The sequence below is a fragment of the Mus musculus genome, chromosome 7, assembly GCF_000001635.26.
Source record: "Mus musculus strain C57BL/6J chromosome 7, GRCm38.p6 C57BL/6J".
Taxonomy (NCBI): Eukaryota; Metazoa; Chordata; class Mammalia; order Rodentia; family Muridae; genus Mus; species Mus musculus.
Window position 1 is genome coordinate 142,016,783 of NC_000073.6, and position 26,030 is coordinate 142,042,812.

The 26,030-nt window shown below is 46.7% G+C and overlaps 1 protein-coding gene across 6 annotated transcripts in view; it reads right to left on the reverse strand.

The window, feature by feature from the left end:
• The window catches only part of Mob2 (MOB kinase activator 2), a 52,543-nt gene that overhangs the window by 8,266 nt on the left and 18,247 nt on the right, over positions 1 to 26,030 (reverse strand). The window contains exon 2 of one of the 6 annotated variants that reach the window (NM_001382351.1): positions 7,492 to 7,694. The exons of 3 other annotated variants lie outside the window; for them this stretch is intronic. Coding sequence is in view for 2 of the 3 variants with exons in the window: in XM_011241972.3 (XP_011240274.1) it covers positions 9,048 to 9,157 (110 nt within the window). In the remaining variant the exon portion in view is untranslated. Of the gene's footprint in view, positions 1 to 7,491; positions 7,695 to 9,047; positions 12,009 to 26,030 lie in introns of those variants that run through there. 2 more of the 6 variants (XM_011241972.3, NM_001374635.1) reach the window with 2 other exon arrangements.

Below are 26,030 nucleotides of genomic sequence, written 5' to 3' on the forward strand. Positions count from 1 at the left end.
GCATAAACCTCTTTCAAAATGCTTGAGTTCTGAGGGCCTAAAAAGTACATAAAGCTCTGAGGATGTGAAAACTTAAAGTTCTGAAGGTCTAAGAAAGTAAGTTAAAGTAATAAAAAAAAGTTTCAGATTTCTTTTCCCATCTATGCTATTGCTATTTCAAAGGCTCAGGAACCTATACTCAGCGGTGTGGTGGGTCTGGGAACTGCTTACCAGCAGGTTGCCAAACAGAGATATTTATCCCTTTAACACCTAAATAGATTTCGAAAACACCTGTCCCCTGTGTTTTCTTTCTCTATGATCAAACTAGAGATTACTGTCCATGTTGGCCAGAGACTTATTATTAGCTTTGTAAGAGACGTGACGCATATTCCAGGAAGGTGTTCTGTTTTTTATGCAGAATGGGGGGATCTTTATATCCTAATTAAGGACCATGGCACCCCAGATGGCGGGGGGGGGGGGGTCACTGGTAAACTTTACTCTAGCAATTATCACAGCTGGCCGTCAGGGACAGTCAAAATACAGAGGGTACATATCCCCACTCTCTCAACCCTTAGACATGGTAGAAGAAGTGGTCCAGGGCTCCTCAAAGGTCCTAACATGCTAATATTACCCCTTTTTTTAATCCCACCTCTCTCTCACATCATCTTGTTTTAGACCTTACCTCCACACATCAGCTATTGAATAATGTTCTGCCTGGCTGCTTTGAAGAATGTTGGTTGTGTGTCCTTCGTGTGTCAAACTTACGACCACCATTTGTAGCCTCACCCATTTGGCTTATTTAAAACTCTCTCACCTGGCTGCTCATTAATTGCTCTAAACTGAGTACCACTACCACTCTTATCTCCCCCACCCCTCCCCCACCCCTCCAGTATCACAAACTCCTTTAACTCCTCAGGAACGTGCTTTGTGGGCACACTGGATTCTTCAGACTACAAAAATATCTTAACCCCCCATACTACCACGCAGCTGATATGCATAAACATTCACAATGCCTCAATTCTCTGCAGCACTCAGGTTTACTGCTGCCTATCCACTGGCTGGTCTGGGACTTGTGCTCTGGTGTTCCTTTTTTCAAAACTAGGGATGGTACACAGTACAGAACCCTTGCCAGTTCACAGGAAGGATTCAGGTCCTACTCTTTCTGACAGTCCTGGGCATAACCACTAAGTGTGGGACTGACTACTTCTCTAGCTATTTGCCATCAGTTTTCCTCTAAGTTCATCCAGGATCTCCAACGGGTATCTCAGATCATCCCCACCCTCCAGTACCAAATAGAAACGCCGGCCATAGTAATGCCAGTGAGAATCACCTTTACTAACAGCAGAGAGAGGTGGTCTTTGTCTTTCCCTAAGGAGGAATACTGCTTTTATGTCAACTAGTTGGGTATAGTAAAAAGTAAGATCCAACAACTCCAGAAAGGTCTCTAAAACATAAGAAACAAGAAACACTCCATGCCTCAGGCCAGTGGATCGTTGATAGTCCATTACAGAATCAAACACTACCCTTCTTACCCTACCTTTTTGTCTTAAGACTATTGTCACACCCTGCCTTATAAACTTCTTGTCTAGATCTCTTTAACAACAAATCCAAAAGATTTCTAACCTGACTTTTAATCAGTTGCTGTTACAGGATTACTGGTTCCTAGCTAGGAAGACAGAGACCTGAAACTCCTGATTTATACTCTGACACTGAAGATCAAACTTGCCCTAAAGACTTCAATGCCCCCATTCAACAGGAAGTAGTCTAATGATTACATTGCTCCTTTCTTGACCCCTGGCTGTTTAGCAATAGTAAACAAAAAAGAGAGACTGTAGACTCCTAAAGGGGCTCAAGTGGCCAGCCCCCATCCCTGAGAATCTCCAACTGACAGGCTCTGCTCACAGAACACTCTAATGGCCATAATGGCCTGACCCAGGCCCTAGAGACACAGGTGGCCAAGCTCGGGGCTTAAAATTCTACCAATCCCTGAGCCCAAAAACCCACCAATCCCTGAGCTCACCTTAAGCTCAAGCTGTGAAATCTCACCAATTCCTACCCTGGAGATCCCTACCCTGGAGAGTTCCACCTCCAAAAACACCTGTGTCTGTGGTTCTCAGCCCTCCTAATGCTGTAACTCTTTAATACAGTTCCTCATCTTATGGTAACCCCCTAACCATAAAATAACGTCACTGCCTAACTATTACTTCATAACTATAATTTTGCTACTGATATGAACTATAATGTAAATATCTGATATGTATTACAACCCCTGTGGTTGCAACCCACAGGTTATATAAAGCCTATCTCCTGCTCAGTTTTTTGCTGCTTCTCATCTGAGCAGATGCACCCACCCTCCTGTGTCTTATAAATCTCTTGTGTGAAGTTTGTTATGCAGTGTGACTTTGTGGTATTCCTTGGCTCCCAACTGCCAGGATACCTTTCTCCTCAGAGATGTAACACTTACAGAAAGACATTCCGGAACAGAGGTCCTACAGGCCACACCAAGGCTCTTCCTTCCAGGCAGGCCAGTTCAGAAATGTGCACAGCTACCATCAAAGCTTTAGAGGAAGGACCAACCATGGGAAGTACCTGGTTGCCAACCCACAGGGGGCACCCCAAGAACAAACTATCCTCCCCAGGTGAGAGCTAACTCCTCCTTTATGTCTTGCTAATGTGCTCTACCACCAAGCAGCATACTTTCACTGGGGTATGGCCAGGGTATAACACCCCCACCTTGTTACCCTTCGTGGAGTGAATGCAAGAGAAAACAAAAACAACCCCTAGGGTTAAGGCTCTGCCTCAGCACTGAGACTCCCTCTACTAGTCCCCACATAAAGGCAGAGGCAATTAGAGAACCCAGCCTCCTCACATTCCAGACTACACAGGACTCTTTGTTAAGTTTCTACCTTGCTTTGAAACTAGTTTTTTAAATAAAACTATGTTGCTCTGTTAACAGAAAGTGAGCTTATTTATGTCTATTTTAAACAACGAATATGTCTTTAAAATGTATTGCTTTCACTTGAACAGAAATCCTAAATTTATGGAGCAGCACACCCCAATCTCTCCCATGCTCATTCCTCCAGTCGAGGTACTCCTCAAACACTGGTGGCAGCACTGAGCCTTTAGCACTTGGTGAACAAGCTTCTAGGCAGGCACTGAGATGGGTGTGACCTTTATGAGAGGAGACCTACAGTGCCCAACTGCCAAGGATTACTTGGCCTGAGTTATCTATGGGGTGCTAGCCTACCAGAACAGATAATTCTGCTGAAGTCTCTGTCAGGTAGCTAAGTCTATGAATGGTTAGAAAGACTTGTTGACCTGAAGTCTCCCTGGTGAGCTCCTTGAGGTAGTCAAGTGAAGTAGTCTACAGATGCTCCTGGCTGTCCATGTCAGACCAGCACACTAGATAGCAGGCCCTTCTAGGCACTGAGCAAACAATGCTAGAAACGAAGGAGGCTCTACCAATCTCTGAACTGCTGGCACCCACAGGTCCGACGCGGTGAGGCTTCAGGATGAGAGCACTGGGTGAGAAGTCTGAGAAGCACAATAAACGTTCCCATAGCAAACCTGAGTCTTGTCCTCACATAATCAAATTAATTCTTCAGGAGTGAACTTTCTGACTTTTAAAATATAAGAGGTAAATTGATACTGGCATGAAGCCTTGTGACCAGAAAAGGATGTTTTTTGATCAGAAACTAATATGGCATTCTGTGGGAAGTGCTGGACAGTTGGAAGTCCAAGGAAAGAAACACAGTTTGGCCTTCTCTAGTAAGGCAACCAATTGCAAAGAGCAACAGCTATCCAAAGCCTACAGCAGACCAGGAGAGTGAGGAGAGGAGCAGATCCAGCAGAGGCCTCTCCCAGAAGCAGTCTCCTTGTACCCACCCTGCTGCACAGGGGTGAGAAGTAGCTAGACCACCCAGCAGGGAAGAACAGTATATTAAAGGAATGACTTGGAATCCTTGCAGTCAGGAGGATGGAAGTGGTAGTGCAGGAGGTAGCCTTTGACTCAGAATCTCACCATGCCCTTTCCAGGTTAGCGCTGCCTGTCCAGATGAAGCAAAATGTAGGCCCTCAGGCCAGAGTACCAGCTAGATACCTGTCTTTTTGTCCTGAAAACACAGGCAATTAGGCCAGCTACCATGCATGCCATCAGGAAGCAGCTGGCTTGGTTCTCAGCCCCGTGTTCCACACCCCTGAGAGGCCACATGGGGGTAGGGTGAAAGGTCTTTTTGACTGTGACCTATTTTTTCCTTTCTTGTGCTTTAAAAGGTTGCTGATGGTTTATTTAAGAGAAAGAGGATAGAAGAATGTTCCCTGAATGCCAGGGAAATGTTTTCCTTTCGGCTTCTCATGGCAGAGCTTAGCCTTAAAAGGCGATGTGTACTTGGCTTCCAGGGCAGGGCCAAAACAGCCAAAACCAGGCAGAGGACAGGGTTGGGTACCACCCAGTCTTTAGGGTCCTGGCACAGCACAGGCTCTAAGGTAAACAGCACAGAAATCTGTTGGGGCTGAAGAACAGGTGTGGATGCACCACACAGAAAGAGCACTTTAAGGCCTCCTGGCATGAGCCCAGCCGTGTAGGCTTCAGTCTCTCTCGTGGAGTTGTGCATCAGCTCCAGGAGGTGCTCTGCCAATGACTTTGGGACACATCCACTACTTGTCCTCTGCCTGTCCACTACCTGTCCTCTGCCTGTCCACTACCTGTCCTCTACCTGTCCACTCCCTGTTCTCTGAATCCTCGTCTTCCACTAGTGATGTGTGCTAAGTTCACCTACTATTCATTCAGTCAGAAAGAAGAGACCCACCTCTCTAATGCTGGATCAGGCCTGTAGTGCCCTCAAAGGATAGGTTTTCCTTGAGACTATCAACTACCTTCTGTCTTCTGTGTATCCTATCCTAGAAACCAAGACTACAGAGAAGGGGGCTGGTAAGGGCCAAGCTGTCAAGCCATTTCCATGTTCTGTGGCTTGGGATGTTTACTTGCAAGCTAAAGGAAGTAAAGACAGGACAACTAGGAAGGTGGCTGGTAGGAACCAGCCATCAACATGGCTCCTGACCACAGTTGAGGACTCACTCAGGGAGGGTATCCTATGAACAGCGTCCTACCCTTACTCCCACTCATAGTTACAAGGGAGGAGATAGTTCCTCTGGGCAGAAGCTACTCCCCAACCTAGTGGGGAAAGGAGTCCCTAGAAGGCCTGCCTCCCTCTATAAAAGGCCATAGGCACTCAGGGTAAAGTCAAAAGGCAGCAAGCGGATGCCATGCTAGTCATCAGCATGTGCACATGAAGCCCCAAGCCTTTCCTGTTTTAGTCATATCCCCATTTAGCTGCTGTCCCCCATTACATGGGGCCAACTTGGACCCTGGAACATAGTGCATTCTGGGACACTCTCCTGCCAACCTAAGTTTCTCAGTCCTAGTCACAGAGCCCTCACTCCAGCAAGAGGAACAAGAGGTCACACAGGGTCCACATTCTGCTTGAGAAGAATATGGTAGTTGCTAGTAGAAAGGCCTCTTGATGGACATCAAAAGCCTCACTTCAATTTCTTTGCCTGAGGGGTTCTTGGCCAGGGCAACAGAATCATGTAGAGGACCAGTTTTAGCTCCTTTGCCAGTGTCTCTGTTTTCACATGGTAGGTTGGGCAAACAAATATCTCCCAGTCTCTGAGGCAAGGTGAAAAGACCATCAGTGGCTTGCCACACCTGCACACTTGCCTGAGGTCACAGGCTCTCCCAGCTTCCCTTATACCACTCACCACTGTGACCCATGTGGAGCGAGGACTATGCAGACAAAGCATTGAGTGAGCAGCACAGAGAATGTACTATAGGGGCCAGGGAGTGGGTGCCACATGTCAGTATACCAACAAAACTGCTATGAGCTCCTGGGAGAACACCCCCCAAGCAAAGCTCTCAACAGCGAGGATGAGGCTAGCCCCTAATGAGCATTTTACTTAAGTAAAATACCTACTTGAGAGTTATCCATGCTCTACCAGAATCACCTTCTTCTTGCCTCTCACACATCCACCTGGCCCTAGACTCCTTCTCCCTGCTTCAATGTCTCTGCTGCCACAGTGTTCTGCCCACCCTGCCCATATGGCAACCCCCCCCCAGTCCTCTAAGACCCCAACTATGAAATGTCACATCTTCTATTCTAGCTGGCCACATCCCATAACACTGAACTCTTTGACATCCCTAGCACCAGGTGTTAGCCAACCCTTATTGAAAGTCTGACCAATGAAGAGCAAAAGAAATTTGCAGAGTTAATAACAAGAATCTCTATGACAATGTGGTGTCAATCATGAGGCTAGAATGGCTTTGATATTGTTGGTGGGAAGTATGCTAGCAGCATTTTTCTGGGACCAGGATGATAAGATGCTATGTTCCCATCTGTTCTTGCCCTGCAGTGAGGCTTAGCCTGCACCCTCCCCACAAAGCCCCATTTAACTTCCTCAGCCTCTGACCCAACACAGATGCTCAGAAAGCAAAGCACTCTAGGAGAGAAATGCTCAGACTTGGGGGAGACATACATGGCAAGTCATGAAGACAAAGGACTTAAGAACACTAAGGTCTGAGGGTGGTGGGGGAGGCATCCAAGAGTCTTGAGACAAAGTACATATACTCCAAAGAAGTAAGGAACACTGAGTGTGGACATCTTAGGTCTCTAGAGAGACAGAGAATGTGCTTGCATCCCACCCTGCCACCTGAACAGCCCCAGCTAGGTAAACAGTGAGGGGCCAGATAGAGTGGGGATTTAGCAATGAGGGACCAGAAGTTAACCTCTAGAGGTCTGGGGCTAACATTAAGGAAGGAGATGCTAACACATTCTGGGGTTGGAGAATAACAACACTCAAGGGATGAATATTAATAACCAGGGAGTATGGCAAGCAGGCAGGGGCCTGAGGACCTTAAAGATACAAGCCCTCTCAGGCCAGTTCTGCGAAACACTATTTATTTAGGTAGAACACAGCTAAAAGCTAAGAGGAGAGTGCTACTGGGGGCTCCTATGTCCCTGGTCAGGGCAAGTATCCATGCTGCAGCCTACTCAAAGCACTAACTCTAAGCTTAATGACCTCTTTTCCCATCACTGTAGGAGCCCCTTTGACAACAGGGCACAAGCTAGCATGGCCCTCATAGCCTAGCCAAATACTCCCAGACTCTCCCCAAACTCTCACTGCTGAGTTTAGTCACTCCTAATTACCATCTCTTCTGCAGCAATTATCAGGGCTTAGGTCTCTGTGGTGCTCAGAAAGTTTAGTTCAAACTCCTGAACCAAGTCCTCACTAACTCCACTGCCCAATGCCTGGCTTCATGGGCCAAGGTAGGAAGACCCTTCCAGTCCTATTATCCTTCAGCACTACCATACTACACAGGCTGGGCTGGTCAGAAGCAGTGAAGAGGGTCACTAGAGCTCTCTCAAAAATATCTGTGCCCCTATCCAGAAAGGTTAGTACTCCCCGGATAAGGCACACTTTCACTAATGTCCCTGATCCAGTAAAGGACTCACTCACCTGGAGAACAAGGCAGTGAAGAGTCAGACACATTTGAGCTGAGGTATGCTTAGACAGTACCACTTATCCTCACTGAACTCAGTGTGATCCTCAGGAAGGCCAGGCTAAGGTGTCTCCCAATGGGACCTCCCTCAGTACAGGTAGCCAGGAGTCACTGGCAGGTGAGTGCCATTCCTTAGCCTCCCTGGAGCTGATGTTGGTATCTGTTAACCACACATATACAGAAATATAAACGTTAACATATGTGTGGCCCTCTACTACTGCCATCAATCACATTCCAAATTAGGGCAGATGATGCCACCACCTTGCTGACATGCTCCTAAAACTTTACACCTTCATATTGAAATTGACAGCAGTTCTTGGTTCCTGCTTGCATCTCCTATGGATGCTCCCTGTCTGAATGTTCAGATAATGATGAGGTAGCAATGGCCCAGAGGAGCAGGTAGGGTAAGAGGTAACCAGGGATAGGTAGGTACACAGAAAGATGTTCCAGAACTCATCAGCCATTTGCAAGGGGCTCTCAGAGGCTGGATTCATGTCAAAGCCTCACCAAGAGCTCTATGCTTTGGGAGTTCACAGTTAAAAGGGGCGCTAGAAAAGCAAATGCTATTTACTTTCATGGTAAATAATAATGGTCCTGCTGGGCACCGTAGCATACATCTTTAACCCTAACACTTAGCAGACAAAGGTAGACAGATCTTTGTGAGTACAAAGCCAGCCTAGTCTACATAGTGAGTCCAGGATAGCCAAGGCTATACAGTGAGATCATGTCTAAAAAGAAAAAACAAAAAACAAAAAAACAGGAAGAATGAAAGGGAAGGAGGAGGACAGGACATGAAAGGGAAAAGAAAAGATGGATGACAGTGGCCCATTTTGTTAAGAGACAAACACAAGACTCCTACATGGAAGGGAAAACTAACTAGAGTCCAAAAGGCAGTGCCTCGTCCCTCCTGGCTGGGGAGCATAGCCCCAAATTGACTTGAAACTGCCATCCCACCAGCAAGTCAATCACAACCCCCCTCACTCATCCACTTACATTCCACACACACCCCAGACTTGGAAAGGAATAACACTGCTGGTCAGAAAAGTCTGAAAAGCTTTCCTGGCAACACTCCAGAAGCAGTATCACATACATCAAGCATCTGGGATATAACATGTCACTTCTCTGGACACTCAAGGGCAAGCTCTAGGATATTCTAGCCTTGCGTAGCCAAGGTTTGTGCCAAAGAGAGACAGCCACTGGCCAAAAACACAAGCTCAGACAAACTTGCTGGTGATAAAGGCAAGCAGTCCAGCAGTTTCCAGAGGGAGCAGAGTAGGACTCCTGACACTCAAGGAGCTCATGTAGCAAAGGTCCAATGCAGGTGGCTGTGCTCCTGGGTAGCATGCAATGAGCTAAGTTGCTAGACTGGCCAAGCTGCACCAATTACCCCAGCACCAACCCCACAGGTGGCACACCTACTCCAGCACAGCAGGCTGCTTTACTGAGAAGGCAATCAGAGCCATAGCCAACCACCTCCCAGACACACTGCGTTTAAATTTGGGCAGGCTGTTACCTGAGCACTTTGCTGACGGCCTGAAGCACCATTTTACACCGAAGTCCAGTTTTGGGGGAATGGCTGAGCAGAGTTCGCTCTGAAGGGAGACTGCAGTACTCTCCAATCATGATGTGAAGATTGCAGAACTGGTGAGGGAAAGTGGGGTCCAGGCAATGTAGCTCTCGGTCCCTCCCTCGGAAGTGCCCTCCGCCCTTGCTCTAGGCCAATGAGGACCACAGCAGAGACAAACAGCTGCTCCTTTACATAGTAAGGGCTGCCCAGGCTGGTGAAATAGGGGAGTGTCTGAACTGCTTTTGCAAAGTGAAGAGCTGTCTGGGCAGGGTGGAATCAGCAAGGCCAGAAGGGAGGAGACAGGGTGGACCCAGCAGCTGGAAGGGCCGGTCAGAGAGATCCAAGTCACACCTGGAGGCCCTCCCTTGCCACCTAGACCAGACTCAGCACAGCCTTGACAAGGGGAGCCTGGAAACTGAAGGCAGGCAGAGCTTCTTTAGCAAGCACACTCAGAACAGGGATCAACAGGCCATTAGGGTCCCTGCAGAGCGGGCACTAGCTGCTACTGCTCTGCAGGTGGGTGTCAGACAAGCTTTTTGAAAAGGGTCAACAGGCTTCGGGAGAATCTGGAGGACACAAAGCTGGTTCTGGGCAGTGCTGTTCCTCAGGTCTGCCAGTCAGGATCACTGCCACTATGAGCCATAGGCAGCAGGAATATCTGGAACACCTTATGGGCACCCAAATTATGTAGTCAAAGCCTTGTTTATGAGAGACTACCAAGCCTTAGAAACCAGATACCTGGGAGTGGTCACTCCCACCCCATCTCTTCCTGGGCCCCACTGCAGCGTCAGAATAGTCAATATGAACTGAAAGGGAGGCACTGCCCCCAAGCTCCACTATGGTTTGCTGGGAGTCAAGCTCCCATTCTCCTGTCAATCAAGAGATGGACACTGTAGAACTTCTCCTCAGAGGTAATAGGTATAGGACTCCCCAGAGCTCCCAGTGACTAAATCACCAACCAAAGAGTATACACTGGAGGGATCCATGGCTCCAGCTACATATATAGTAGAGGATTGCCTTATTTGGCATCAATAGAAGGGGAGACCCTTGGTCCTGTGGAGTCTTGATGCCCCAGCGGGGGACGCTAAAGTCACGGTGAGGTGGGAATGGGTGGGTGGGTGGAGGAGTACTCTCATAGAGGCAAAGGGGGGATGGGATGGGGGTGTTTCTTATGTTTTCCCCAAAGTTAAACGAAGGCTATAGGATGAAAAAGGAAGATGGTCTTCTCTTAACCTCTCACTAAGGGTCCGCTCTGAGCCAGGAACCCTGGCTCTCCTGCTAAGCTGTCTGTAAGGTCTCCCACTGTACAGAGCTTTCTCCCCTCAGGAAGAGAAAAGGCCACAAGTAAGCAGGTGAGTGCTGAAAAACTTGGCCCTACCTCCTGAAGGGTGATCTGGTTACAAGAAGCTGAGCCTCTGAATAATATACTTCCTGCTAGTAGTATATAAAAAAGTGCTAGATGTGTGAAAAAGCAAACAAACAAACAAACAAAAAATGCAAACTAGGACCAAGAGAGAAAGCCAGTGCAAACAGATCCTGAGTAACTAACCCCATAAGGAGGTATGTGTCAACTTTTAGAAGTTAAAAACAGTATTCAAATGAACACACACAGATGTCAAACTGTTACACTGTGAAATGAGACCTTAGTGACACGAGAAGGCAGGGTAAGCCAACCAGCTGGCTAAAGAACAGATAGAAGGCAAGAACCTGCAAATTTCTTGATGGATGGAACTACAAAATATCATCCTGAGTAAGATAACCCAGACACAAAAGAACACACATGATATGTACTCACTTGTAAGTGGTTACTAGCCCAAAAGTTCAGAATACCCATGATTCAACTCACAGACCATATGACGCTTATGAAGAAGGAAGACCAAAGTGTGAATGCTTCAGATTCTACTTAGAAGGGGGAACAAAATAATCACAGGAGGTAGAGGGAGGGAGGGAGGGAGGGAGGGAGGGACGGACGGACCTGGAAGGGAAGGGGAAGAGGAGGCAGGATCATGTATGGGAAAAGACAGGAGAGAAGTCCAGAGGATTAGAAAAATGAATAGAAATACGGAGCAGTGGGAGGTGGGGAACTATAGGTAGCCACTAGAAAGTCCCAGACAGCAGGGAAGGAAGAGGTTTCCAAGGACCCAACAGGGATGACATTAGCTGAAATACACAACAAAGGGGAGACGGAACCTGTAGAGACCACCTCCAGCAGATAGGCATGACCCTCAGTTGAGGAATTGGGCCACCCATCCATCTCAATTTTTTTTTCTTTTTTTTCAAGATAGGTTTCTCTGTGTAGCCCTGGCTGTCCTGGAACTCACTCTGTAGACCAGGCTGGCTACAAAACTCAGAAATCTGCCTGCCTCTGCCTCCCAAGTGCTGGGATTAAAGGCATGTGCCACCACTGCCTGGCCATCTCAAAATTTTTAACCCAGAATTGTTCCTGTCTAAAGGAAATGCAGGGACAAAAATGGATCTGAGACTGAAGTAAAGGCCATCCAGAGACTATCCCACCTAGGGATCCATCCCATCTGCAGACACCAAACTTCAACACTATTGAGATACACACATACACACACACACACACACACACACACACACACACACACACATATACACATACATACACACATACATACACACACACATACACACACACACACACACACACACACAGAGAGAGAGAGAGAGAGAGAGATGGGGGGGGAGAGAGAGAGAGAGAGAGAGATAGAAAGAGCTATACCAGGCTCCTGTCAGCAAATGCTTCTTGGGTGTATACATTGCAATAGTGTATACATATGCAGATATTCACAGCCAACCAACAGGCTGAGCCCAGGGACGCCAATGGAAAAGTTAGAGAGAGGAAGACTGAAAGAGCTGAAGGGGACTGCAACAGAATAACAATATCAACCAACTGGACTTCCCAGAGCTCCCAGTGACTAAACCACCAACCAAAGAGTATACACTGAAAGGATACATGGCTCCAGCTACATATATAGTAGAGAATTGCCTTATTTGGCATCAATAGAAGGGGAGACCCTTGGTCCTGTGGAGTCCTGATGCCCCAGCGTAGGGGGATGCTAGAGTGGTGAGGTGGGAGTGGGTGGGTGGGTGGGTGGAAGAGTACTCTCATAGAGGCAAAGGGAAGAGGGGATAGGATGGGGGTTTGCAGAGGGGAGACTGGGAAAAGGGATGATGTTTGAAATGTAAATAAATAAAATAACCAATAAAAAAATAAAGAAAAACGTTTAAAAAGGCGAGAACTGAAAAGGTGAATCAGTGCTCTGTAGTGGTGGAAACACAGAGGCTGGCCAAAAGGTACAAAGCCCAAAGTCCAGGGAGGGATCAGGACAGAAAACCATCAAAAGATTTATCCAGGACAGAGGCATGATCCAATTTATGTTCCTCACAAGTTTAACTGGTTGTGGTATGTGCTAATGGGAATGGAGTAAGAAATCTGGGCTAGCAGTTTGTCCAAGCATTGAGATACCTGGGGTGGGAAGAAGCACTTGCCCAACATGCTCTGGAGACAGTGCCATGGCCTGATGGTGAACTTGGTATGGATGATGGAAGAGACAGCATCTAGCCACTCCATCACTTTATTCTGTCTCACTACTAAGAATAACCTGAAGCTGGGGAATCTTAAAGAGAGGGCTTATTTAGCTTACAATTCTGAGTTCAGGGGCTCCCATCTGGCAACTGTCAAGACTAAAACCAACCAACCACAACAACAACAACCCCCTCAAATATCCTTTTTTTATTATTATTACTTTATGTGTATGGGTGTTTGTCTGCGTGTATATCTATACATGTGTGTCTGGTACACATGGAGGCCAGAAGTCAGAGTTACAGATGGTTGTGAGCTGCCATATAAATACTGAGAATCAAACTTCCAATCTTCTGGAAGATTAACCACTGAGCCACCTCTCCAGCTTCATATCAACTGCCTTTTTGCTAAGTTCCAAGGTATCATACGAAAGATTTCTCTAATCCTAGTCACCCACTGAAGCTCTTGCCTCTGAACATCATGACAGGAATCAGTCTCCACTGATGAATGTCTCATACTGGACATTAAAGTCAATATATAGGCTTGGTGGGGGAGGGATATACGCAAACCATATTCAGACAACAGCACCTATCAGAATGGCTAAAATAAAGTGCTAACAAAAACATGGAACAAGTAGATTCCTTGATCATTATTGGATGAAATCTAAAATGACCAGCTAGTCTGGGAAACAGTTTGAAGGTATTCTAAAAAGTGAAACATGCAATTAACATATGACTCAACCACTTCTCTCCTGGGCATGTGACCTAGAGAAATGAAAACTATGTCAAAACAAAGGTATGAAAAAGGTATGAAATCATTCAGTGGAGAAAGGAATGTGTTGGTAAGAAACAATGGTAAGCCCCATCTCACACCCAGATGCATCAGAGAACTAAACACAACCAAAGCTCAGCAGTGCCTCTGCCAAACTCAGAGCAGACAAAGTTTTTCAGAATATAAACAGCACTAAATTAAAAAGAGAAAAAAGGATCTCACCAACATTTAAACATACTCAACCTTTTTTTTAATGCTACTAAAAATAAACATACTTGGGGATGGAAAGATGGCTCAGTGGTTAAGAGCACTGGCTGCTCTTCCAGAGAACCTGGGTTCTATTCCCAGCATTCATGTGGCAGCTCACAAATATCTGAAACTCAGTTCTAAGGCAGCTGATAACCATTTCTGGCCTCTGCAGGCAACACCTGTGTACCAGGCACACACATGGTACATACACATACATACAGGCAATATATATATATATATGCCTAAAATAACAATAAATTAATCATTAAATTAAAAAAATGAACAAAGTAGGTAACCATAACTTGCATGTACCAAACAAAATACTTTTATCTGCACTAAGTACAGAAGTCCTACAACTCAATGATTTAAAGATAATCTTGTTTTCAAGAAGAGCTAAAGACTGAACAAGATATGTTACAAAGGCAGACAATCACACACAGTGTTCTGGCTAGTTTTATGTCAACCTGGCACAAATTAGGATCATCTGGGAAGAGGTAATCTTAATCCAGGAAATGCCTCTATAGGATTGTCCTATAGGCAAGTCTGTAGGATATTTTCTTGATTGATAATTGATATGAGAGGACACAGCCCACTGTAGGTGGTACAAACCTGGGTAGGTCAAAGGTGATATAAGAAAGCAGGCAGAGAAAACTATGGGGAGCAAACTGGTAAGCAGCATTCCTCAATGGCCTCTGCATCAGTTCCTGACTCCAGGTTCCTGCCTTGATATCCTGCCCTGAGTTCCCTGGATGATAGACCACAAGCTTTAAGATGAAAAAAACTTCTTTCCTCCCTAAGTTGTTTTTGGTTACAGTATTTTATCAAAGCATAAAACCCCCAACTAATAGATATCATCAGCTCAGCAGTTAAGAGCACTGACTGCTCTGCTAGAGGTCCTGAGTTCAATTCCCAGCACCCTCATGCACACATCTGCCTTTCGCTTACATACTTGAGGCAAATTCCTGACTGAGAAGCTCTAGGGCCCACAGACCCACTCTAGCCAGGAACATAGATCTCAAAACAAAGTAGCCATCTCAGTGCCCTACTGTGCCCAAGCAAAGTAAGTGTGTCCTCCAGACATATATTAGACAGTCTAGTTAACTGCTCCGGGTTAAGTAAATAATGCTGCTACCAGTCATGCAACCTAAGTCATCTTACAAAAAGCAGAGGCATGCCAGGTCCCAGTCCATTGGGAACATACCTTATCAAGGCTATAGGAATTCCTCACAAGCCGCATGCCTGTAGAAAAGACTCCCTGAACAAAATCTAGAGTGACCAACTGCAGTATTCTATTAGCCTATGCTTAGTCGTATTGGAAGCAGCAGCTCTCTGCTCCTCCCTGAGTTATAGAGAGCCTGCAAGATCCCAGGCAGTATAGCCAAAGAGCCAAGGTTGGGCAAAAGGAGCACTGCCTGCTCACTGCCAGAGAGCAAGGACTCCTAGGGTGAAGACTCCTTTGTCCCAGGCTCCTGGCAATCCCTCCTCCAGAGCCCAGGAGAATCAGGCAATGAATCACAGGGTGACAATCTTTGTCCTGCTTACTTCCAGGCAGTTCATACTCTTTTCCTGGTGTGCCATAGGGTTCAAAACTAAGATGCTGGGCTGTACCTTTCCAGCTGGTGAAGGAAGGCTCCCTAAGACCCTTCATCCTTCTCCATGAAGGCTTCCTGCACGCAAGTACCTCATCCACCCTATGTGGCTACACCAAGAGATTCTGGGTGGCAGATTATCCCACTCAGGGGCTCATCTTATCAGCTCCCTTCGGGAGAATGAGTAGCCTGAGTAAATGGAAGGGTAGAGGTAGCTAAGATGACTAGCAGTAGCTACAGACTCCCTTCTGACTATAGGGCGTCCACACCTGCTAGGTGATAGCCTTTACGTGGAGGCTTCTGGGCTAGAACCAAACCTTGTTGCCAATTCCAGAGTAATTTCAGGCTAGACTAGGTAAAAAGGGATACCCTGTGCAGGAGTCAGGCAAGGACACCAAGCAGTTGCTTTCTGGCATATACCAAACTACTGGCTGAAACTCCAGGAAAGGAGAAGAAAGCCGGTCCTTGAGAAACATCTATGTACCAGGCAGCACAAAAACTGGCACAAGGCTGAAGAGATGCCTCAGCAATTAAGAGCACTTGTTCTTACAGAGAATGTGAGTTCAATTCCTAAGATCCACATAGTAGCTCACAGCCACCTATAATTCTGGTTCTGGGGATGTTCAATGCCCTCTTCTGACCAGCATGGGCATCAGGCATATACATTGTGCACAGATATACATGTGAGGAAAAACTGATATACATAGAATAAAATAAATGAATCTTAAAAATCAGTTAAATCCCATTAAAAGAAAGAGAAGAAAAAAGGAAGGAAGGAAGGAAGGAAGGGAGGAAGGAAGGGAGGGAGGGAGGGAGGGAGGGAGGGAGGGAGGGAGGGAGGGAGGAAGGGAGGGAGGAAGGGGAAGGAAAGAGTACAGAAAGAGGAAGGAAGGAAGGAAGGAAGGAAGGAAGGAAGGGAGGGAGGGAGGGAGGGAGGGAGGGAGGGAGGGAGGGAGGGAGGGAGGGAGGGAGGAATTGGCACAAAAGCAACTTAAGAAAAGCTTCAACTTTTCACTAACATCCTAGCAGTCACAAGAAAAGGAGCTGCCATGAAGGCTGGAGACACATGGAGAGCTTTCAGAATCAGCTTACTTACCAGCATCATGCACCCAGGAGAAGAAACTAAGGTAGAGGTTGGTAACTGAGGCAGGCCTGCCCTTGAGGTGGGGTCTGACCCAGTCCTTATACCTCAAGGCTGTTCCATGTGGTTTCCTGTACTGGCAGCTAGCACTGGAGCTTTTATCCTTGACCACCTTCAAGAGTACAGTACACAGGGTAAGGAGGCAACCATATTTACACCCATGTGGTGATGCTCCTGTGCTAGGACTCCATGGCCCTTCACAAAAAATCTTGTGCTTGGTTCAGTCCACTCCTACTCAAGATGAGATATCCCACTCCTTCTCAGGGTTGCAGAGACAAAGCCACTGTGAGCTCCACCCCTAAACCCACCACTGCTCCCACAAGCCAGCCAGTGATATTTGAACTCAGTACCTGTCTCTTCAATTGATGAACTGAGAAGACAAGGACAGAAACATCCTTTCCTGTCTGTCAGGAGGAGCCTCCCTTCCACAGCTGTCAATCTGGACAGGACAGGTCAACATAAAATGTAGAAAGGTGTAGGCAACGTACCAGGGGACCCCAGCTACAAGAGGAAGCCAAGTGGAACCCCCTCATGCCCTGTAAACTCACGCAACTCAGCTACAAGAAGTTAGCAAGAACCCCTCCTCCAAGGCAGCAAGCAGAGGACTCACAGGGGCCACACAGCAGGCCAAACACCCTCCTAAAGTAAAGGTTAGGCACTGATTGTGAGGAAGTAGCAGCAAGGTAAGACTGGAAACAAAGTGCTGCCTGGTACAATCAAGAGGGAAAAGGAGGAAAGGCAAGAATTCCAAGACAAATTTAGAAGGCAAAGAAATGCACCACCGTGCCACACAAATCCTTCAGTTCCAAGCTCTTGTCCTACCAGAAACTGAACAATTAAAGAGGCTGTTGGAACCTACACAGTCAGCCTGCCTGGCCCAGCTCCTGTACCAACAGGAGGGCAGAGGTGTTAAAGGGCCTAAGCATCACTTCCTTTTGGACTTCCTATGCTCACAAACTATCACACATGGCAAATGGGAAGGAGGTCTAGAGAGGAAGAAAGACTTGCGTTTATGGCTAAGACACGCCCTGTACTAGAGACACAGAACCAGTTCTAGGCTCATCTGCAATCACAGGTGGGGCCTACACCCACCCTCCTGCTCACCATTCCCAGGAGCTTGTAGGTTCCAAAGCCAAGTCCATTCATAGCAGGAAGACTGTGACATCCTGTCTATCACACACCCTTGGCATGTCACCAAGCTGTACAGGCCCTGAGCACAGACAGCCAAGAAAGGGCAATGGCCAGCCCTGCCAAGATGCCCCTCCCTGCCTAGTGGTATAAAAACCTCAGCTGCAAAATATAGCCCAGCTCAGTCCACAGAGACGAGGCAGGGAGCCCTACACAAGAGGGAAGCAGCAGTTCTGACAAGGTTGGCTATATGGAGCAGAGCTGCTCTGAACTTGCTGGGTGTCTCTGCTCTTTGAGTGTTGGGTTCCAATCCTGCCCATCCATGTTATATACTAGGCAAAGAACAGAGACCTTATTGTGGGACTCTTAACAAAAACAAAAACAAAAACAAAAACTGAGTATCAGTAGGGTTAAGGTAGGTTTCCCCCCTCCCCCAAATAAGAAAAGCCTGAAATCCAGAAGAAAAAAATATAGAGAAACTGTCTGTCTGAGGAAAATGAAAGGGAACTTCTATGGAAGGATAAAAGGCATCTCCAGAAAAGAGTGCAGAGGATTCCAATGCAGATAGCTCCACTGAGGACTGGTCACTGCCCCAGTCCATCAGGAACCCACCTGATGCAGGTGGGAAAGCCTAGGCCTACTGTCACAGAAGTGCAGCTTCAATCACACAGCATGGTATACACACACACACCCCCAATGTGCTCTAAGGAGGAGTCAGAAACCACCAAGTAGTCTCTTAAGATCTGAGAGGTCAGTGCAGTACCTGGTATTTGTGTGCAGTCCTTGTTTGTTGTGTCACAAATACTAGGTAAGGGAGGTGTCCAGGCCTTATCAGGGCTCTGTCAGTCTTTGTCATTTTGTACAGGGAAAGACTGAGTGGGTAGAAGAGCAGGACTCCAAAACGACACAGGGCACTGGTCTTTCACTGGCCACCTGTTCCAACCCAACAGCTGCAGGTCACCAGGCAGGCAGGCTGTCCCCTCAAAGGCACATTCCTCTCTAATTGAAAATGTTTTTGCTTTTAAAGACAGAGGGGAGGCATTAGATGTAGGAGTGGCCTGTGCTCTGAAAGTGAGAGGAACAGCAGAGCAGGTGCCAGGGCCCATCCTTCACATCCTTCAAGGAGGCAGCAAGTAAGAGGCTGTGGCTTCTGGAGAAGACTCTCCAGCACACAGCACCTGTGGAAATGCCTGACAACACTGTCTGCCACCTCACTACATGGTCATGGCACAGTAGTTTACCTTTCAGTACCTTGCTAACCCTGGCCCAACTTTGGCCCTTGGCCAAAGAAAGCCTTCTCAAAGCCAAGCTTGCCCAAATCGCTCTTGGATCCAAGTTTTCAACACCCCTCTTGACCCATTTCCTGCTGATAAAGCATAATAAAACCTAGGTGGGAAATTTATAATAGGCTCATTCAGTTCTCAATGCCTAAGTCCAAGAAGCTGGCATCTGGTGAAGGCCTCCATGCTATGGCATTCATAGCAAAAAGCAGAAGGGTAAAAAAGGAAAGAACAAACAGGAATATTGCCTATGCATAATACTAGCATGAGCACACTTAAACCAGAGCAGTCCTTTTTTGCTCTGACTGCTCAGGCTTGGGGTCTCTATGGCCTCCCATGACCTACAGGTGCTAGCATACACAGCCCTTCTTCAAATCCCAGAATTTGCTGTACCCTCTGCCCACAGGTTCCCACTGCTCCTGAAGGTCTTTATGACTCTTCCCAAGGTTACTCAGGAATACTATCCTCCTTGTCTTGCCTGGTCTATAGGCTGTTGACATCTGAATCCTAAAGAAGGATCCAAACAGCAGAGGGACAATGGCATAGGTTCAAGCGTTTACAAATCAACCTCAAGGAGATGTCTACTCTACTCAAAAATAGTACTAAAAGGCAAGGAAGAAAATATACACAACTGGGGTGGGAGAACAAAAGGCCAACAAACAAAAGGAAAAAAAAAGAAACAACTAAAGACAATGACTATCACCATCCTCCATCACAGCAGGCCAGGTATTCCCTGCCCAGAGTCCACCTCACAGAATGCTTCAGCATGCAAATCATGAACACCCATGAACCAAAAAGTCTGTTTTTTTTTTAAGTAATTCATCACAAACATCTAAACTCATAATAACTTACAAATAATGAGGCTGAATGAAGCACTGATTTTAGAATGACACATCAGAAAGAACAAGATGGCCCTTACCTTCATGAAGGCTATAAGATTGCTCTTCTACAAATACAGCAGCTGGTGAAGTAGGAGGTCCATGTAGTAGGAGGTCTGGGTATATCAGGGGTATCAATCCCCTCTCAGGTAGACTCTAGGGCATCCAGAGGAAGCCTGTACTGCAGATTCCCATGCACGACAGATGGGTTGGCTCCACATCTGCCCTACTTCTTAGTCAGCAAACAGGCCTATGGCAGAGCCTTTGTTCCACACCTATCCCATAATAAGTGTCACTACTGTGACCCTGAAGGTCAGGGACTCCATCATGCCTAAGTCCATGGACCACACCAGAGTCCTGGCTTAAGGCTTCAGAACTGATGTACTTGGGCTGGGGATACAGCTCAGTAGCAGGGTACTTCCTTAACATGCACAAAGGTGTGGGTCCCACCCCCTACCCCTCGCCCAGCACCAAAAGGGGAAAAAAAAGGAAGAAACTAAGAAAACAAAACCATAACTGTTTCCAAGGTGATTTGTTCCAACGACTAAATGACACCCAGCTATGTTCTCTCTCCCCTGGGTAGAGCTGTCAATCATTGTCTTGCCAAAATATACAGGGAAGGATGCAGCAAACCAGGTCATTGAAGATGACACACACAAATTCATCATAGCTTAACACTGTGTACCTACCTCATATCCAACACACACAAAATTCTGCAACCACTTTTAGGTGGTCTTATGGCTCCCTTTCCCTCCGGTGCAAAGTCACCAGCCACAATTCTGGCAGTGACATGACCCCCAAACCCACGGCAATCTGTGAGAGGGGATAATAGCAGACCATAATCTTTAAGCAGGATTGCTATCTAAATAGGGTCAATGATGTAATAAATTAAAAGCCCTTCCTCTAGACATCCCTTCCAAAAACAAAAAACAAAACAAACAAGCAAACAAACAGCCCCTACATGGCATTCCCTATAAAGAGCCAAGAGGACCAGACATAAACAGAATGGACATGTCCCCATGGCTATCCTTACGCTCTTGAGATGTAGGAGTGGTCAAAGGCAACCTGAAACCATTAAAACAAAGATCAGTAATGAGGATGGTGGGTCAAAAGTGATCCAATTAGAATACTCTCTTTTGCCCACTGGACTGTCAGAGATGAAAATGCTAGTGTCTCCCTAAGCTGGCACAGAGGAGCACTCAGATTCTCCCACCACTCCTGGGACAAGGCACAACTGGTCTTAGGGCATGGCTCCTGGGTCCCACGTGCATGTGTACAGACACACCTAAGGGCGTAGGCTGCTAGGCACTAGCCCCAATGGCAGCTCTGCACTTGGTATTGGATATGCTCTTACTATGCAGAGCTTCCTCCAGCCTTCTCTCATTAACCCCACAGCAACTCAGGAGAGTCAACCAACCACACAGTAAAATCACAAAAGAGTAACTGTTCTTTGTACTGTGAACAGGATCACTGTGGGGCCCTAAGTGGTCAAGAGTGCCCTCTAGTGGAGACAAGGGCTAGCCTAGCCTAGCCTAGCCTAGCCTAGCCTAGCCTGCATGCAGTTACATCATGGTGTGGGGGTAGGATGAGACATATAGGGATGGGACATACTAACATGTGGATAAATAGCCAGTTCTTCTCAATCAGCTTTGGTGGGTTCCACGTGGGCTGCCTCGGTCTGGGCCAGCAGGTTCCAGGCCTACAATTCTTTGAGGTCTTCAGAAAACTAGAGAGCACAGGCACTGCAACACAGTGGTTGCAAGGTCCTGAAGGAGCAATAATTTCTTGGGCATTGCCTCCACAGAGGCCCTCCATGCAGGCCAGGTGAGCTCTGCAGAACCAGACTTCCTGGGCTCATCAACCTCTGTGATTCACCTTCGTACTTGTGATAATGGCTCAGGTGTGTTCAAGAGAGCAGAATATAGCACTTTTCTAGAAATCTGGCAATAGCCCAGGACACCCTTGGCTGAAAATGGAAAGGCTATCGATACTTGAAGAATGTCTGGACAGATTGGCATAGTATTTCAAATTTAACAGAACTCTAGTAGAGGGGACTTGTCTAGACAGCTTGCTGTGAACATGAAGAAGAATTTTCCAGCTGCCAGACAGATGATGTCAAATACTAGCTGCATTGACAGGGCCATCCCTGTTTTATGCCCCAGACAAGCCTAATCCAACAAGCCACCTCTGTACCAGTACCCAGCTCTTCTGCTTACAGAGATACACACCTACAATCCACCTGCTGTCTCTCATCCTCTGGCCCTGCACCCTACTCCTGACCATGCAGGCCTTCTTGTGTTCACTTCTCTGTGTTCCTTCTTTACTACACCCTTACTCAGCTTACTCTTGCCTTAGGGCCTGGCTGGACCTTGCCTATGCTCACTGCCATCTGCCATCTCTCTGCCTAGGTAGCTCATTCCACAGAGAACAATGAGAGGCTGCCTCTACAGTAGATGTAAGGGATGTGATCATAGCTCCAATAAGCCATACTTATGAGATAGAATCCTCCCTGTGTCATCAGAGTGCTCTTGCAAAAACACAAATATAGTCATGCTGAAACCATGAAGGCTGCTGTTTTAGTGCCTGCTAGGTATCTAAACCCCTCGACATGTGACCTTCACTTGTTTTGGAAAACTGTATCTAGTTTACCCCCCACCCCCTCTATACCTTCCAAACTTTCCTGATCCAGGCTTCCATTTTCAGGGAGGGTTTAAGTGATGATGTCCATCTAGTATATGCATTACTTGTACCCTGAAGTAAATACTGAGTCAAGGCTCAAGAAACATACTTGGGCCACTTTGCAGACTGCAGACAGCAACAGGGAGCCTGAACAGGGCTGAAGGACATATACATGAGGATACAGTAGATACCAGAGCTGAGCAGACCACAAAAAATGGCTCAAGATGGAAGGAACATGGTGTTCATAAGTATAGTGAAAGCTATAACAGGTGACAGACCTTCAGTCCAAAGTGCTTACAGATATATGAATCTTAAACTGGCACTTCTGAAAGACAAGTAGGGTTGGCTTCTTCATTCTGAGAGTTGGCCAACTGAGGAAAAAAACAAGCATATACCCTGGCTTTCTTGGGGGTGCCAGGCAGGCACGAGAGACACTTCTTCACAGATAACTACCTAGTGAGAAAAGCAGGGAAGTATCCTGCAGTGTCCAGAACAAAGACTTCGCAGATGCTGCCATCGATCAGTGGCTGAGAGCACCACCATAATTGAGGAAGCACCTACAATGGTGAAAAAGTCTAGGCCTTTGCTAAGGTACCTATGGAACAGTTAGCCCAAGCACAAATACTGTGAAAGACATAGTCCAGATGACGTCATAGAGCAAAACCTGTTTCCTCAACAGAGAAGTACAGAGACGGTGCTCTTACAGCTCAGACGGCATCTGGCAACACCAACAGAGCCACCCATGGGATTTATCTGGGTCTCAGATGGGAGGGAGGGATAAGCAAAGGGAAAGAAAAAGGAGTGGAAAGCTGGAAGAGGAACAGATATATGGGGGTTTCTTAGGAACATGTAAACACTGAAAGAAGACTTCCTGTGACTACAGTGGTGACACACATCTATAATCCAGCACTTAGAAGGCAGAGGCAAGAGAATTGGGCGTTATAGGCCAAGCTGAGTGATAAAGTGAGATCCTATCTCAAAGAAAACAAAACAAAAACAAAGCCCACTCTATCTTTCAGAGATGTACATTGACATACTTCCAAGAGAATACTACTGGAAGAAGACTTCAATATGTTTGGGCAGAGTGTTGCAAGTATGTATAGTTCAGTGGTAAAGTGCCTAGCCACCTTGTATAGAGAGGCCCTGAGTTTGCTCCCCAGCACCATGTACAGAAATAACACTTGATCAGGAAGGGAAAGGTACACAAAGGAGAGCAGGAATTTGGCCACGAGTTGATGCTATCAACACCATTCTCTGATTCGGTGGCCTGGGCAACATTTCACATCAAGGGTTGTGCCCTTCAGCCTTCTAGACTCCAGAGACCCACAGTCATGATCGTGGCATGATTGGAAATGATGGCACTGCATCAGGGAAAGAAGGGAGAAAGGAAAAAGGAGGACAGGCCCAGAACTCTCTCAGGTTCACCCTCTCACTGTATCATACACTCTGACACAGCTTTTCTTTTCTTCTTCTTCTTTTTTTTTATTTTTTTTATTTTTTATTTTTTTCGAGACAGGGTTTCTCTGTATAGCCCTGGCTGTCCTGGAACTCACTTTGTAGACCAGGTTGGCCTCGAACTCAGAAATCTGCCTACCTCTGCCTCCCGAGTGCTGGGATTAAAGGCGTGCGCCACCACAACCCAGGATAACCATGTAGTGACTCTTGTGTTAACACAATTAACTCATTTCAGACCTGAAGGCCTAGCTTGGTCTGTCCTCAGGTCCAGCCTTGTGATGAGGTCACAGACACTTCCTTCCTCACAAGCAGTTTCCACAGAAGAAATGACCCTTCTGGGTCCTCCCTTTCCAACCTCAGGACACAACGTAACCAGCCACATCCACCACACTTCCTGAATAACAGCTGTAGAACCATTTATCATGGGTGTATGCAGAGGATGCCAAATCTAGAAACAGCAACTTCTTGCATTAATGTATTCCCACACCCACACCTACACAACTGGAGCCACTGGAGCTCCCACTAGAAAAAGGTGGCAACCAAAGAAAGACCCAAAAGTAATCCTAGGGTCTGGGTAAAGTATGTACTGGCGACTGGCCTAAGACTTTTAGGCTCTTGCTTCTGAAAAGCTCTCAGAAACCTCTCTGGCTCTTCCAATGTCTCTCGGGGGAGGAGCTTCCTGCAGGAGATGTAACACACCAAACAGGTACACATTTGCCTAGACACAGCATGTTTTCTTTAGTTTCCTCACATACCTGCCCTAAGATGAAGTCCTAACGGCTCAGGGCAATGTGTGAATGAAGGGAGGAGTCAGTGTCTAGAGTTGAGGAGGTATGGCAAAACAGTTCCCTACCCAGGAAAGAAGAACAAATCAAGACATGAGTAGAACCAGGATCAGCCTCAGGTTCATGCTGGACTACCCGCTAAGCAGCCCCATCAGACCATGGGACCTGTAGTCAAGTCCCATACATAGACTCTACATAGAAAGATGTAGAAGATAAAAGATGTCCTTGCTTGTTATCTGAACACAGAGCAAACCAGAAACAGTGAATGAGAACCCAAGTTCAACTCTGACCTGGGAAGTTGGCTATATTACCAATGGAGCTGTCTCCCTGCCCTAGCCACTGAAAAAACTTGCCATAGCTTGTTCTGACAAACATGTGGACAGAGATGCTCAGAATGAGGTTAGAGGAGGTAGTCAAAATAGTTACCTGTCTGTCTATTTTGCCCCAAGGCTGTAAGTTTGCACATCAGGCAGTGTGCAATGAGCTGCAGCAGTGGGCTGTGCTAACAGGGAAAGACGAAGGGCCCTAAGGTATTCATGGACTACAGATGGGACAAAGTGTTTGTACACCATACCCACCACAGGTAGCAGAATATCTTATAACCTGGTGGATTTAATGCCGTGGGACCCATTTATAGTTAACCTCTAAAGTGGGTTGATATTCACCCAAGCCATTCAAGAAGGCCCCTAACTCTCATTCACAAGATTATAAAAAAGAATAGCCAAAAATTACATGTTCTGAGTGTAGCTACCAGAAGTCATCATAGCTCTCTTGAGTACCTTGATGAGCCCTCTAAAACTGATGGCAAGGCTCTGTCCTATCAGATACCCCGAACAAGCTACATGCATGGGAAGGGCCCTTTTGCCTCTCTAGAATACCAGCCAGAAGCTGGGCAATGGCAACAGAGGGAGCATTGATGCACAGTGTCTTTCTCAGGCCAGTGTCATGAGACCATAGCACAAAGAACCCAAGAATGAACAGTTCCATCCAGTTTCTAGGGGAAGGCTAGCACATGGAGTCTACAGGAAGAGATATTACTCCACTGTGGGGGAGAGAATCTCAGCACACAGTGGATGGAAGCAAGCAAAGGAATGTAGACCTGGACCATTTCTGGATAGTCTCTGGTAGTAAAGATAGGTCATGGCATTGGCCAGTGACACAGGACAAAGGTCAGAAAGTAAGCTGCAACCGAACATAAGTTTCTGAAAGCTGAAAGGAATTCTGGGTTGTTGCCAAGCAGAGGAACACCAACAAGATTAGTAAAGGTTCTAGTAGTGCAAGCATGTCACAGAGCAGGGTTTTTTTTTTTTGTTTTGTTTTGTTTTTTGGTTTTTTGAGACAGGGTTTCTCTGTGTAGCCCTGGCTATCTTGGAACTCACTCTGTAGACCAGGCTGGCCTCAAACTCAGAAATCCAAGTGCTGGGATT